General features: G+C 51.6%; 2 protein-coding genes across 5 annotated transcripts in view; one reads left to right on the top strand and one right to left on the bottom strand.

Annotated features, from left to right (window-relative positions):
- The window catches only part of HECTD4 (HECT domain E3 ubiquitin protein ligase 4), a 65,545-nt gene extending 59,824 nt beyond the window's left edge, over positions 1–5,721 (top strand). For all 4 annotated transcript variants that reach the window (XM_033075505.1, XM_033075503.1, XM_033075504.1 and 1 more), the window contains exons 72-76: positions 406–627; positions 946–1,112; positions 1,500–1,695; positions 1,915–2,137; positions 3,185–5,721. In XM_033075505.1, coding sequence (XP_032931396.1) covers positions 406–627; positions 946–1,112; positions 1,500–1,695; positions 1,915–2,137; positions 3,185–3,321 — 945 coding nt within the window. In that variant the 3' untranslated portion in view covers positions 3,322–5,721. The remainder of the gene's footprint in view (positions 1–405; positions 628–945; positions 1,113–1,499; positions 1,696–1,914; positions 2,138–3,184) is intronic.
- Positions 5,722–6,464: 743 nt separating this feature from the next.
- TRAFD1 (TRAF-type zinc finger domain containing 1) lies at positions 6,465–14,471 on the bottom strand. The gene is made up of 11 exons (XM_033076130.1): positions 14,156–14,471; positions 12,526–12,661; positions 12,402–12,455; positions 11,164–11,419; positions 9,690–9,950; positions 9,314–9,387; positions 8,966–9,181; positions 8,007–8,130; positions 7,550–7,832; positions 7,069–7,141; positions 6,465–6,958 (listed from the first exon to the last, which is right to left on the bottom strand). Exons 1-11 carry the CDS (start codon positions 14,203–14,205, stop codon positions 6,917–6,919), a joined length of 1,569 nt encoding a protein of 522 aa, XP_032932021.1. The 5' UTR covers positions 14,206–14,471; the 3' UTR covers positions 6,465–6,916.
- Between the last annotated feature and the right edge of the window lie 43 nt (positions 14,472–14,514).

Below are 14,514 nucleotides of genomic sequence, written 5' to 3'. Positions count from 1 at the left end.
AGCTGGTGGTCCAAAGAATTCTCAGTAATTCCTTCCTGGGAATATTTTAGGGTAGGAAGCAGCTTGGTTCCCTGAGCTTCAGACAAACTGTGCAGCAAACCTGGCTCTGCAAATCCAGGCTCAGAAACCTCCCACAGCTGAAAGGTTTGGATATCAAACTGATGCAGCAAGTCCAGAAAATCCTGTGGGTGTTGATCAACAGCTTGGCAAAGTGGGAACCAACTTTCTGGAGTTGATTTGATCAGGAAGTGATAAAATTTACCAGTGTGTAAAACACAGGCAGATCCTTTGGGGGCTTGTCAGAACACTTGCACAGAACACCCAGAACTCTTCCTGCTCACACCCAGCCCCTCAGGCTGTGGGCAGCTGCTCACTCCTGCCCTGGGTGCCCTGTTCTCTCCACAGGGCAAGTACATCCTAAGCCCCAGCCCCATCACCTACGGCGAGGAGCAGCTCTTCCATTTCTTCGGGCAGCTCCTGGGCATCGCCATCCGAGCTGATGTTCCCCTGCCCCTGGACCTCCTGCCCTCCTTCTGGAAAACCCTGGTGGGAGAGCCCCTGGATCCTGATGTGGATCTGCAGGAAGCTGACATCCTCACCTACAACTACGTCAAAAAATTTGAAAATGTAGGTTCCTTTTCCCTATTCACCTCCTTTTCCTCAGGATCCCCCCATGCCTGCCCTTGCTGGTGGCTGCCAGGTGGTTTTCATGGAAGCAGAGTTGGGGGAGTTGGTTCCTTTTTGTTGCCTTGGAGAAGTTTCCCACACTCCCCTGCTGCCAGGCATGGTGGGATTCCAACTTCTGAAATATTTACTGGGATTGCTGAACCACACCAGAACCTCCAAAGCAGGATTTTGCTGTTGGAGTGGGTCCCTGTTGTGGGGACAGCTGTGACAAGGCCCTGCCATGCTGGTGACCAGGTCCTTGTCCTTGTTCTGTGACAGATCAGTGACGAGACGGAGCTGGAAGCTCTGTGTGCTGAAATCGCCTCCCAGCACCTGGCAACAGAGAGCCCTGACTGCCCCAACAAACCCTGCTGCAAATTCACCTACCTGAGCCTCACTGGGGAAGAGGTGGAGCTGTGTCCCAGGGGCAGGCACATCCCTGTGGGGTAAGGAGCAGCCTTCCAGGCTGGACATGGCACAGAACATCTCTGGAATTGTTCTCAGAGCACAGCCTCTCCAGAGGTGCTTTTGTTACAATTGGAATGATTTGGGAATGCTTTGCTTTGTGAGGAGTTGGCAGAACTTGGGATCACTGGTGCTGTTTGGCTCTGTCAGAGGCAGAGGAGCAGGGCTGGTCCCGGCTGTGAGGGATGGGAGGTGGGAGGAGAGGAGGAAGTGGAGGACAGCAGAATTAACTGGGAAACAGAATGCAAAGTGTATATTGCTAACTGTGGATTATTCCAGATCAGGATCTGTCCAGAAAACCCTTCCATGTGTAACATGAGGTGGGGCTCTCCCAGGTGCTCTCCTCACCCCAGATCTGTGCCCTGCAGGTGGGAGAACAAGGACGTGTACGCGGCCGCCATCCGCAGCCTGCGCATGCGGGAGCTGCAGAGCCCGGAGTGCATGACAGCAGTGAGGGCAGGGCTGGGCTCCATCATCCCCCTGCAGCTCCTGACCACACTCACCCCCCTGGAGATGGAGCTGAGGACCTGTGGCCTTCCCTACATCAACCTGGAATTCCTCAAGGTGCTCTGGCCACACTCCTGTGGGACACAGAGAGGGGGAAGGTGGGAGGGGAGAATCTTCTGCTTCTGTGCAGCCAGAACATCCTTGGGGAAGCTCTCTGTATTCAGGAAATAATAGGGGTGGGGCTCGTGCAGAGAGGAGTAAGAATTTGAACTTCCTTGAGGTAAAAGTGTGGGGAAGAGAGCAGAGCAGCAGTGGACACTGTCCCTGTCCCCTCAGGCACACACCATGTACCAGGTGGGACTGATGGAGACCGACCAGCACATCGAGTTCTTCTGGAGTGCCCTGGAGATGTTCACGCAGGAGGAGCTCTGCAAGTTCATCAAGTTTGCCTGTAACCAGGAGAGGATCCCCTTCACCTGCCCCTGCAAGGATGGTGGCCCTGACACCGCCCACGTCCCCCCCTACCCCATGAAAATCGCGCCCCCCGACGGCACCGCAGGTACGGAACCGGCACTTCCCAAGGGACAGGAGCTGCTTCTGCTCCTGGCACTTCCCAAGGGACAGGAGCTGCTTCTGCTCCCAGCACTTCCCAAGGGACAGGAGCTGCTTCTGCTCCTGGCATTTCCCAAGGGACAGGAGCTGCTTCTGCTCCCTGCACTGTCCCAGGGACAGGAGCTGCTTCTGCTCCCAGCATTTCCCAAGGGACAGGAGCTGCTTCTGCTCCCGGCACTGTCCCAGGGACAGGAGCTGCTTCTGCTCCCAGCATTTCCCAAGGGACAGGAGCTGCTTCTGCTCCCGGCACTGTCCCAGGGACAGGAGCTGCTTCTGCTCCTGGCACTGTCCCAGGGACAGGAGCTGCTTCTGCTCCTGGCATTTCCCAAGGGACAGGAGCTGCTTCTGCTCCTGGCATTTCCCAAGGGACAGGAGCTGCTTCTGCTCCCAGCATTTCCCAAGGGACAGGAGCTGCTTCTGCTCCCGGCACTGTCCCAGGGACAGGAACTGCTTCTGCTCCCAGCCCTGTCCCAGCCTCCAGCCCCTTTAACTGGTGTTTAATAAACAGTGACACGAGGGGCACGTGGTTATCAGGGTGAATAAGGAGAGAATTGGGATTTAAATGCTGTAGAAATAAAAATTTTGCATAAAACAAACTGCATCCAGCAAAGGTTCCCTACCCATGGTGCGAGAGTGGAACTGGATGAGCTTTAAGATCCTTTCCAACCCAAACTGTTCTGGGGTTTTGCCCTGTAGAGATGCAGAGAGACTTTACTGAAATGCTTTTAAAATTATTAAACTATTGGAAAAACATTGGCATGAGGCCTGATGGACAAGCACAGAAACACTGATGATTGAAAAACCCCACACCAGGCAGGGATGGAATTTTGGGTGGTGTTGGGGTTTGTTTGTTGGGTTTTGTGGGGTTGGTTTGTTTGTTGGGTTTTGGGGCGTTTGTTTGTTTATTGGGTTTTATGGGGTTGGTTTGTTTGTTGGGTTCTGTGGGGTTTGTTTGTTGGGTTCTGTGTTGAGCTGTAACCCTGGCTGTCCCCAGGCTCCCCGGACTCGCGGTACATCCGAGTGGAGACGTGCATGTTCATGATCAAGCTGCCGCAGTATTCCTCGCTGGACATCATGCTGGAGAAGCTGCGCTACGCCATCCACTACCGCGAGGATCCGCTCAGCGGCTGAGCAGGAGCAGGAAACGCCTGGAGGTGACTCCATGACTCTGCCCAGTGGAACCCCTTCAGTTCCCAGCCAGCACCTCCCCTGGGATGGGCTTTGGGGGTTAATTTATTTCCTGAACCGTCGTTCCCGTTACAGTAATTCCCGGAAGACTTCCATTTTGTATTCGTAGACTTTGTGGTGGACTGGTTCTTTTGCTGCCTTGTTTGTGGAATATTTGTAGGATAGTTTAGTAAAGACTGGTTTGTGTATAATTTAATTTGGGGGGAAAAGAAAAAACCTTTCCACCTGTACATTTCTAATTTTGTAATCCACAATGGTCTGCCCCGTGCAAACACCACTGGCAGGGAGGGCGTTCTGAAGAGCCCTTTGAGGGGAAGGCTCATGGATCACTCTCCCCTGAGAGGTTTTTGAGTACAAAAATGCCAAGTTTGGGTGTGGGGAGGGAATCACTGTGTGGGCAGGAGCAGAGCATTTCGTGGCACTTGCTTGAGGTTTGAAGCAGGGACTTTGCTGCCAAACTGCTTTTCCACCTTTCCACCACTTTCCTTGAGATTTTTTTAAACTCTGACCAAGCACATGGGGGCTGCCACAGGGAACTGGGGGGTTCAGCTCAACACTTTTGGGAAAATTTCCAATAGAACAGTGAAAGGGCTGTGATTCCATTGGGTTCCTGCCCTAGATGTTCTTGAATGTCTGCTTTGCTTAGCAACAAAATAATTTATTGTAATTAAAATATGAGCAGAACAAAACACTTCTCTCCAAAGGGTGTAAGATACCACAGTCCATCCCGAATGGATGGATTATCCTAATCCCAGTGAGCTCTCAGAACAACCAGGGGGTGCTCAAACACCTGGAACTTGTTTTTGTACTCAAAAATCTTTGATCCAAGAGCAAATTCTCCTAAACACCTCTGACCCCCGGCAGGAGGACGCAGTCACCTGTTGGAAGATAAAGTTCCTGTTTTGTGTGGAAAGCTGGGAGCTGAGTGCAGAGCAGGAACAACTCCAGGTCTCACTGCTGTTCTGGGTGGGTCAGAGCAGCCCCTCCACGGGGGTCTCATCCCTCCCAGGATTTCTGGGACTCTCCAGCTCTGCTGATTCCTCAGATCCTGAGTTCTGAGGAAGAGACCTCCCAGAATCCATCGGTGCTGCCCGGGAGGCTCAGGCTGAGGGTGCTGAACCTTCAGCTCGGTGTCCTGTGGCTCTGGAACAGCTCCTGGGAATCCCAAATGTATTTATTGTACATTATTGTGAATAGTGGGAACGCTGAGTGCGTGGGATGCGGGAGAGGCTGTGAGTTTGGGATGGGTGTCCTTGTTCTTCCGTGAGCGAGTGGGAATGGGAATGTGTGTGCAGCAGTCTTAGGTAGTCCAGAGTCTCCCAGCCCCGTGGTTAGGAAGCTGTTACCCTCCCAATGCATATTGCCCTGTCCAGGGAACAGATCCATGTAGGAAGAATATTTACTCTTGAATCTCGTCCATTTCCTGGTAGAAGCGTTTATGTAGCTCAGAAACCACTCGGAGCAAGCGGGAACACCTGGAGTTTACAAAGACCAAGGGAAATGAAGCCAAGGGGCAGCTTGGAGCTGGTTTGTTCCCATGGGGACACATTCCCAGGCAGGAAACGTGGGGAACACCAGCTGGATTCCATGGCAGAGCTGTGCCCTGGGCTGGGCTCCAATCCCGAAACGCTGAGGGGCCATCCCAGAGGGCTCCGTGTGCCAGCGGTTCCCAAGGCTCCAGTTCCAGCTGTGAGTAAGAAACTGCTGCTGCTGTGTGTGTGCTCCTGGGGGAGGCACAGCCGAGTGGAGCACACCTGGCCGTGTGCTGGGACGTTACTTGATCCCTATTTATTACAGTGAATTATTTATGATGACAAATAACGAACTTCTCATCGCTGCCGTTTGCACCTGGGGGTGTAAATGAAGCTTCTTCTACAGGACAAATGTCACACCAGTAACCAACTTCCATCGACTTTGGTTTGTTCTGGAGAACAGGATGAGCCCCACAAGAGGAATTGTGGGAGGTTTTTTTGTTTTGTTTTTTTTTTTTTTTTTAATTCCATGCTCCTGGGAAGGAAGTGCTGCAGCACCCCAGCTGTGGCTCAAATGGCCTTTTAATTAAAGCTTTTCTAATCATCCTTAATTCCTCGTGCTTTAAATGAACTTGACATTGTCTGTACTAAGCTTGTTTGTCGAAGCAAAGATTGGTTTGTGATGATTATTATTATTTTTTTTAATATATATTCATTCAGAATGTAAAATTATACTAAACAATGGAAAAACTCTGGAGCTGGGTATTAGTTCTAGCTTGGTGTGTGTCCATCTCGGTTCCATACACGGCATTAACCTGTAAGTGCTCTTGGCCATCGAGTGTACACTGCATAAAGGAGATTCTTAACATCCCTGGAGGTGTTTGTGTCCTTCTTTGGGGCTGCAGGGACTGGGATCTGCTGCTGAGGCAGAGAAGGGGGACAAAGGGAGCTGCAGCTTCTTTGTTGAAATTTTGCTCTGTTGAAATCCCACTTTTCTGGATTGGTGTTACTTGGGACAAAACCTGAGGATTTTGTACCAAAGGGAAGCACAGCCACTGCTGAGGTTGTTCCTCCTGGCTGTTCCTTGTGCCTGAGGCACAGCACAGGCTCTGCCACCTCAGTTATTATTTATTTGTCATATTTGATGATTCCTGACCCATGGCACCCCATCATCCATCCCAACCTCAGGGACCAGCTCTCATTCCCTGATCTTCCCCAGGAATGGGAAGAACACAGCTTTGGTGTCCCCCTGCTTTTAAATACCTTTATTCTCCTTGTCTAAACAAACACATTTGGTGGGAGCAGCTGTAAATTGTCTTTATTTTAGGAGGAAGTTCTCTCCAGCCCTCACTGGGCTCTGGCTGTTGCAGGGGGATGGAGGTGGCACCTGAGACAAGGCCTTGGGCACAACCCTGCCCCAGGGGTGGCTCATGAGCCCTGCCAGTGCCATCTGCTGCACCTCCTTCATTAGGCTGGTGTTTGTTCACTTCCCAAAGTCCCAGGGATTCCAGCAGGAACTGAACCCAGGGCAGGGAATGACAGTGGGAATGGATCCTCACAAGGTGTAGCTGTGGTCCTGTGTCACCCCAAGGGACAGATGGCACCGCACACCGGTTTGGGACAGCATCAGAGAAGTTTTATTCCAAGGAACTTTAAAAGCTTTTAACTTGAAAATGCAGGATTGAGAAGCCTTGGAGCCCCAACCCTCAACCCTGCTCAGTGTGGGACAGGTGCAGAGCATTGACTGCTCCCTGTTGGTGTCACCAGCTGTGCCTGAGCATCCCAGGGCAGGACACGCCCAGAGCTCGGGGTGGCACAAGGAGCCCACAGGGACACAGAACTCAGGTGGGGCCCAAGGTAAGACTCAGTTTGATGCCTTGGGGGTGGTGCTCAAGGTGATCAGAGACATAAAAACTCGAAATTTGCTCTCACAGATTAAAAATAGAGATTTAGAAAATGGTTAATGCCTAAAAATTGAAGCTCAGTGTCAGAACTTGCTTGTGCTTGGCCCAACGATTCTGGCAGAGCCTGGGACCAGGGCTGGGCACTCCGTGATTTTCTCTGGCTCACTCCTCCGGGTGTCCAGCTGCTGGGCTCTGGGCTTTTGCCTTAGGGGAGGGGAAAAAGAAAAATGCTGGTTTCAAATATGACTCGATAAGGGAGGGCTGTAAAAAGCAGCTCCTTGTCCTGGCACAAGCAGCAGGAGCTGCAGCCTCACCTTGGAGCCGCGGCGCCGGAGGCCGCTGCGCCCGTCCGCCAGCCCCAGGCTCCTCCCTCCGGCACTGCTGGAGCTGTGGGACAGGGACAGGGACACCTTCAGAGCAGGCACAGCCACCGTGCTGGATAAACACAGGACAGCACAGCAGGGACACAGGGAAGGGCGAGGCAGAGCCCCTTGTGCCTCCTCTGACCCTGGCCCAGATGCTGCAGCAGCAGAACCAGCTCCGTTCAGAGCCCAGCTGGGAGCAGAGCACTCCCATGGCCAGGTAATGAGGCCTCAGCCTACATTTTACCCCAGTGACCAGTGGCTCTGTTCTATTTTGAGTTAAAACCTAAATTTGTTGTTTGAAACTCAAGCAAGCACCAGCCAAATTCAACTGGGTCAATGTGAAGCCTTTGAAAACGCTTTCAGCTACAAAGGCAAGGGGATGCAGATCTGCACTAAGTGGAACAGAGCAGAAGGCAAAGGCATTCATTACCTTGGCTGGGCTGGAGCAGCTCTGGAGGAGCTGGAAGTGAAGGTTTCAGCAGCCTGGGAGTGAGCAGCTCTTGCCCGAGGTGCTGTCCCAGCTGCAGAGTCACCTCTGTCCTTCGCTGTCCCCTCGCCGCCATTCCCCTTCCTGGGCTTGCTGCCACCGGCTCTCCCTGGAGGGGACAACCCTGCATCGCCAGCCTTGGCCACCTCTGTCCTCAGCCTGGTCCCTGCAGCAGGGCACAGCCCCAGCTTCCCAAAGCCTTCTGTGTGCCAAGGAGAGACATCTCCTGCAGGGACAGGACGTGGAGCTGAACAGGAGCACCAGGAACAACCCCAGTGTCCATCCCAGGATCCCCAAGCACACAGTGATTTCATCCTCCCTCCCTCCCAGACCAAGAGCACAGCATGGAAGATTTTTCAGACAGAAGCACCGGGGAGCTCAGGCTGTGCTCTGCCCACACCTTGGTGCCGGATCCGTCGCCGAGCCGGCTCTGGCGATTCCCGTCTGTCCCCGTGGGGCTCAGCTGGCAGCTCCTGGGCTGGAATGTCACCTGTGGGGCTGGCAGGGCGCAGGTCACAGTGGTGCTGCAGCAGAACACACAGTGCTGGTCAAGTGAAGCTCACTCAGGTGAAAATTCCTGGGAAAACTGCAGAGCAGCAGCACTTGGGGGTGTTGGTGAGTAGGGAATTGTTACTGTGGAATCCCAGAATGTTTTAGGTGGAAAGAGATCTTAAGGCTCATCCAGTTCCATCCTCCTGTCAGGTTGGACTGGGATTGGAGCAACCTGGGCTACCAGAAGGTGTCCCTGCCCATGGCAGGGGGTGGGATGGGATGGGCTTCAACATCCCCTTCAACCCAAACCATTCTGGAATTCCATGACAAGCTCTGAAGTTTTATCAGATCTCATTCCCAGAACACTGATTTTGCTGAGCCTCCAGGAGAGGAGAGGGCCAGAACAACCAACCCAAACTTCAGCAGTTTGTTGGGACTAAATGTGAATGAACCATGACACAGAGAATGGGTGAGCTCAGCACCTCCCATCTTGTCTGTAACAGCAGCACATTCCAGAGGATTCTTCCCTGGGCACACCACTCCCAGGGCTGCAGTCTGTTCTCCACTTCCCCTCCTTGTGCTGCTCTCTCCCCTCAGCTGACTCATCCAGGGCTCAACTTCATTTTCTGTGTGACTCAAACATTCTGATTGTGCAACTTCAGGCCCTTTTGTTTCGTTTCACTACAAGAGCTTTCAAATTAATCCAGAACTTTTCAGGAGAAGCCTCAGTGTGGGACAACCCTTCACATGGACCCCAGAGTGGGAAAGTCTGAGGCAGGGACAGCTCCCTGAATTCCTGAAATGTGCCACAAGAGCCCACCCTTGAACAGTGGGATGTGATCCAACAGATCCTGTCCTGTTCAGTACCTGGTGATGAAAGAGAATCTCCTCTTCCAGCTGGATGCCACAGAATTCACAGGGAATCATGATGTCTCCTTCTGCCTGGACAGCTTGGGGCTGGGATGAAGGGACAGTCCTGTGGCTGCTGGACCCCCCAGCTCTCACACCACTGTATTCCCATGGATTTGGAGAAGAACTTCTCTTACTGAACGAGGCAAAGGCACTTGCTGGGTTACACCCTGTCTGTTACACAAACAACACAGAAAAATCACCTTTCCAAATGTCAGAGTACTCCCAATGCCACCCACACCCTTTGCAGTGACAGCCACACAAAAGTCTTCACTGCAAACCCCAAGGCACAAGGAAATCCCAAACCTGGTGGAGGATCAGATCTTCAGCAGGACACAGCTCCTCACAGAACTCACAGGGCAACATGATCATCTCCTTGTCTGCAGGAGAAGGAAGGAGGAAGTGCTCTGGTAAAAAATCCTCATTAAACCCTTTGGTGCCATTTCTGCTCTCACAAGCTGCACTCCAGGTTTCCCCAGATCCTCCTTCCCACCATTTTTACTTCCACAAGAACCTTGTTCCCCACCTGAGCCACTTTTAATAAGCTTTTATTTCTTCCCTTTCTGCTTTGCTTTAGGAGTCTCAAAAAGACTGATTTTGGTAATCTTTAACATTCCCAATCCATGTTTTCCTTTTCCCCCTCCCTCAAATTTAAGGATAAATCCCACAAGAGTGTTTATACCTATTTTGCTGTGGTTTGATGTGTTAAAGGACCCTGGAGAGTCACAGGAGATGTCAGACAGGTCTGCTCCACCAAGATGGGCAGATTGTCCAGGCTCTTTGGTGTAGTCATATTCCCAGAAATCCCTGGGAATGTCAGCTGCAGTGTTCTGGTGAGGATTATTCTCACTTTGCAGGCTGAGAGCCAACACATAGTCCAGGTCAGCGTTCCAGTCTTCAGCAAGTTGGGAATGAAGGATTTCAGGTCTCTCCAGCTCATCCCCTTCAAAAGACAAATATTGTAAATTTGAGAGAACATCAAAGCTGCCACCAGCAGCTTCCTCTGGATATCAGACTCAGCCCCAGGCTTTCACATGGGGACTCTCCAGGAGCTCAGCATCTCAAAGCCAAGGGCACCTCTACCAAATCCAGGAGGATAGAGAAAAATCATGGCCCAAATTACAGGGAGCAAACTCTGGTTTTGTTTTTAAGCCAGTTATTTTGAGACAAAAAAAAAAAAAAGAAGCAACTGGGCTTTTATCCCAGGCAGCTCAGCACTCCTGGAGCATTCACTATCCTGTATTTTCACAGAAAGGAATCACAAAACCTCACACCTGGACCAGCTACCAAATGAGCAGCCAGCTCTTCCTTTGTCCATTTTTTCCTCACTTGATTTCTTTGTGCTGTATGGGGTCCTGTCCCTTAAGATTCTGTCTTTAGGAGTTCTGTCCATAAGGTTCTGTCCCTGGAATTGTGAACCTTAAGGGTTCTGTCCCTAAGGTTTTGTCCCTGGAGTTCTGTTCCTAAGGTTCTGTCCATTAAGGGTTCAGTCCTTAAGATTCTGTCCCTGGAGTTGTGTCCCTTAAGGGTTCTGACCTTAAGGATTTTGTCCCTGGAGTGGTGTCCCCTAAGGCTTCTTTCCCAAAGGTTCTGTCCCTGGAGTTGTGACCCTTAAGGGCTCTGTCCCTAAGGTTTTGTCCCTGGAGTTCTGTCCCTAAGGATCTGTCCCTGAAATTGTGTCCCTAAGGTTCTGTCCATTAAGGGTTCAGTCCTTAGGGTTCTGTCCCTGGAGTTATGGACCTTAAGAGCACTGTCCGTAAGGTTCTGTCCTTGGAGTTGTGTCCCTTAAGGGTTCTGTCCCTGCAGTTACAAACCTCAAGGGTTCTGTCCTTGGAATTGTGTCCCTTAAGGTTCTGTCCCTGGAGTTGTGTCCTTTAAGGGTTCTGACCTTAAGAATTTTGTCCCTGGAGTGGTGTCCCCTAAGAGTTCTTTCCCTAAGGTTCTGTCCTTGGAGTTGTGTCCCTGGAGTTGTGTCCCTTAAGGGTTCTGATCTTAAGAATTTTGGCCCTGGAGTGGTTTCCCCTAAGGGTTCTTTCCCTAAGGTTCTGTCCCTGGAGTTGTGAACCTTAAGGATTCTGTCCCTTAAGGGTTCTGTCCCACAGCTGCTCTAAAACTCCTTCCCCCGCTCTGGCTCCTCCCAGTCCCATCCCCAGTACCTGCTCCCTGTTGGCTCCTCCTGGCTCCATCCTCATTGCCGAATCCTGGCTCTGTCCTGCTGCCCTTGGCTGCCTTGTCCTGAGTGCCACAGAGCCGGGGGTGCTCCTTGAGCTCCCTGAGCAGGACGTTGCGGCCGCAGCGCCCGCAGGGCTCGGTCCTGGCCCCGCAGTACAGCTCGTGCTCCTGCAGTTTGTTGAAAGCCAGCTGGATGTCACAGAACTGGCACAGCACGGGGCGCAGGGGGCACGAGGATGCCTGGGAAGACACACAGGGTCACTCTTGCCATGTGGGAAAAGGAGTTTGCTCAGCTTTGGAGCTCTGTGTTCCAAAGGAATAATCTGGAATTAGCTACAAGGTGGGAATGCAACAGCTGAAGCTCCTCAGACACTCAGGACATGATTTTAGATCCCCCACGTCACACAGAGCTTCCTGGATTTCAATGAGCACATCTAATATCCACACTGGTTTTTAGGGAAAAAACTCACACCTCACTTACTGCAAAAACTCCCTGGACACATTCTTTACCCCACAGTGAACAACAGCTGAGATGTCCTTCAAAAGGGGTTAAAAATAGATAAAACACACGATATTTGCAGATGCTGCACTAATAAAAATCATCATTTGCTTTGCAATCCAAAAGCACCACGCACACACAGGCAGGATTAGCTACTCCCAGGGTTTAGAAGTGGACAGATTTCCAAAGAAAATCCTTTTTCCCTCAGCAATCAGCAGGCTGAGGTGGCAGTTCCAGAGCTGTCTCTAAAGGAGCCCACAGGAAAGGAAGGGATGACATTTATAACAAGATTGTCTGTGACAGCAGCCAACTGGATTCAGAACTCAGAAAATCCCACTCTGGCCTATTTTAGTTTATTTTACAGGCTATTTTTAAAGTCTGTTTGGACAGATTGAGTTATTAAAAGTCACATAATGGCTCCAACAGAAACATGAACCAGTAAAGGAATGAAAAAAAGGCAATCATATTTTAAATAGCTATTTTTCAACTGACAAGGACAAAAAATCACCATTTATCACAGATACCTCTTTGATATGAGTGGCTCCAGGACTTTAAGGTGGTTTCCAATCCCTTCTCCCAGAGGGTGTGAGTTTGGGAAGCATCACTCAATAAAAGGATGCACAAGCCCCAGAAAGGCTCTGGAGTCAAACACCAGAGTATCCCTCAAGGCTTCAATAAGATAATTGAACTATAAATAATATAAATAATATAAAATGCACCAACCTCATGATCCTTCAGGTGGCTGCTTTCCATCTTCATCCTGCACTTGCAGGTGACCTGCAGCAAAGAGAGCTCATGAGGGGAATTCCACAGAAATGAGCAGCTCCAGAGCAGAGATGTCTCTCACCTGCACATGTTCAGACTCAATGTGGTTCTTCATCTCAGACTTTGGGATGGAGTCGCTGCAGTAGGGGCATATTTCAATATTTCTCCTACAGTGGATTTCATGGATGATGAAGTTGACTGCAGGAATGTCCTTTTTGCTGTGAGAAAGTTGCTGAGGTTACCGAGCAGAAATACACTGACAACAAATCTGAGCAGTTGTTCACAACAAAAAAATAATGCTGAGGAAGATTTCAATGAGTTCATGGTTTAAAGTGAGCCAGGCCTCAAGGTTCCAGCACAAGTGGATATTTAACATGCAAAAGTCACATTGCATTAAGATAAAATCCAGGTGGATTTATTTATTTATGTGAAAGGTAAATCTTGCAGCATAAACAAGTTATCACCAGGGTTCCAATTAATAAATTAGTCTGAGATGATAAAAACTTCTTCCTGAAAATAACTTGGCTCTGAGAGGTCAAACAGTGCTTTGGAAAGCAATCAAACCCTGGTTTTTTATACCTGACAGATCCTGTTCCAGGGTAACTGAATGGTTTGGGTTGGAAGGGACCTTAAAGCTCACAGGGACAGCAGTAACAACACTACTCTGCACCCCAAAATTCCCCAACTCACCTCATTTTACCCCAAAATTTTCTGTCTTGAAACCAAACACAAAAGGACCAAAAGGAACTGAGGCACCTGGAGTTCAGTCCTTACTCCTGCCTCAAACAGGATCATTTCTACATGGATCATCCCCTTTCCAGGAAATCCACCTTGAAAACACCTAAATTAGTTTTATAACCTTTTGTTTGCTAAAACCACAGCTGTTCAGCTCTCTCCCCTGCCAGATCCCAGGCAGCCAAAAGCAACAAAGTCCAACAGCAGCGACTGAACTGTGCAGGCCAAACAAACCAGGCTGATATTGCAAGAAACTGTCTGAATTTGTATGTATTTTGGGGAAAAACAACTGCAGAAAAAGTTAATTTATTTAGCTGCTTGTACTCGAGAGACAACTTGTGAGGTGAATTCTAACCAGCCACAGGATTACCAACGCTGGGGCTGTGCAAAGAGGTGTCACAAAGAGAAAAACTTCCACAACAACACTGCCTACCCTCCTGTGTTTATATTTCTGAACCACTGAACTGCTGAAGAAAAACTTAGAATCGTGTGCTTTGTGCGGATCTCACTGAGAACCCTGGATTCTGATCCGAACGTTTCGGTTTCTGTTCTGCCTCCCTGCTAAGCCAGAAGGGAAATCCAACGCCCAGATGTTTACACCAACGCCCAGATGTTTACAGAAAGGCCGTCTGCGGTATTTCACAGCATTTCAAGGAATTGTTCCCCGACGGGAAGGCGGGGTGGGCTCGGCCCAGTTGGACCGAATCCAATCCTCACTGACCCTCAGCCCGGCCCTCACCGACCCTCGGCCCGGCCCTCACCGACCCCCGGCCCGGCCTGGCCCTCACTGACCCCCGGCCCTCACGGACCCCGGCCCGGCCCTCACCGACCCCCGGCCCTCACGGACCCCGGCCGGGCCCTCACCGACCCCCGGCCCTCACGGACCCCGGCCCGGCCCTCACCGACCCCCGGCCCTCACGGACCCCGGCCCGGCCCTCACCGACCCCCGGCCCTCACCGACCCCGGCCCGGCCTTACCAGTTGCCGCAGAGCCGGGACTCGGCGGCGGGCACGGCCGCGATGGCCATGGCTCCGTGCGGTGCCGGGCCCGCTTCCCTCACACCCCCGGGCACCGGGCCCGGCCGCTGCGAGCGAGCCGGGCGGGGAGTGGCGAAAGCGAAAGCGCGGCCCTGAGGGGATCGGCGGCGGCGCCGCTCCCGGGTGGGCTGAGGGTGTCGGTGGCCCGGGTCGGGTCAGGTCAGGTCGGTGCCGATCTGGACGCCCCGGCGCGCGTCGCTGTCGGTGCCGCGGTGAATCCCGGTGAATCCCGGTGTATCCCGGAGTATCCCGGTATATCCCGGTATATCCCGCTGTGCCCGGTGAGCCCCGCTGCCCCG

Source organism: Catharus ustulatus, chromosome 18, assembly GCF_009819885.2.
Source record: "Catharus ustulatus isolate bCatUst1 chromosome 18, bCatUst1.pri.v2, whole genome shotgun sequence".
Classification (NCBI taxonomy): Eukaryota; Metazoa; Chordata; class Aves; order Passeriformes; family Turdidae; genus Catharus; species Catharus ustulatus.
This window is presented reverse-complemented; position numbering and strand designations above follow the sequence as displayed.

Excerpts from the sequence above, each read along its gene's own strand:
- TRAFD1 (XM_033076130.1), bottom strand. The coding sequence starts at position 14,205 with ATGGCCATCGCGGCCGTGCCCGCCGCCGAGTCCCGGCTCTGCGGCAAC. Across the intron at positions 12,456-12,525 it reads TTGAGTCTGAACATGTGCAG|GTCACCTGCAAGTGCAGGAT; the intron begins GTGAGAGACATC and ends TCTTTGCTGCAG. Across the intron at positions 9,182-9,313 it reads AAGATCTGATCCTCCACCAG|ACAGGGTGTAACCCAGCAAG; the intron begins GTTTGGGATTTC and ends TTTGTGTAACAG.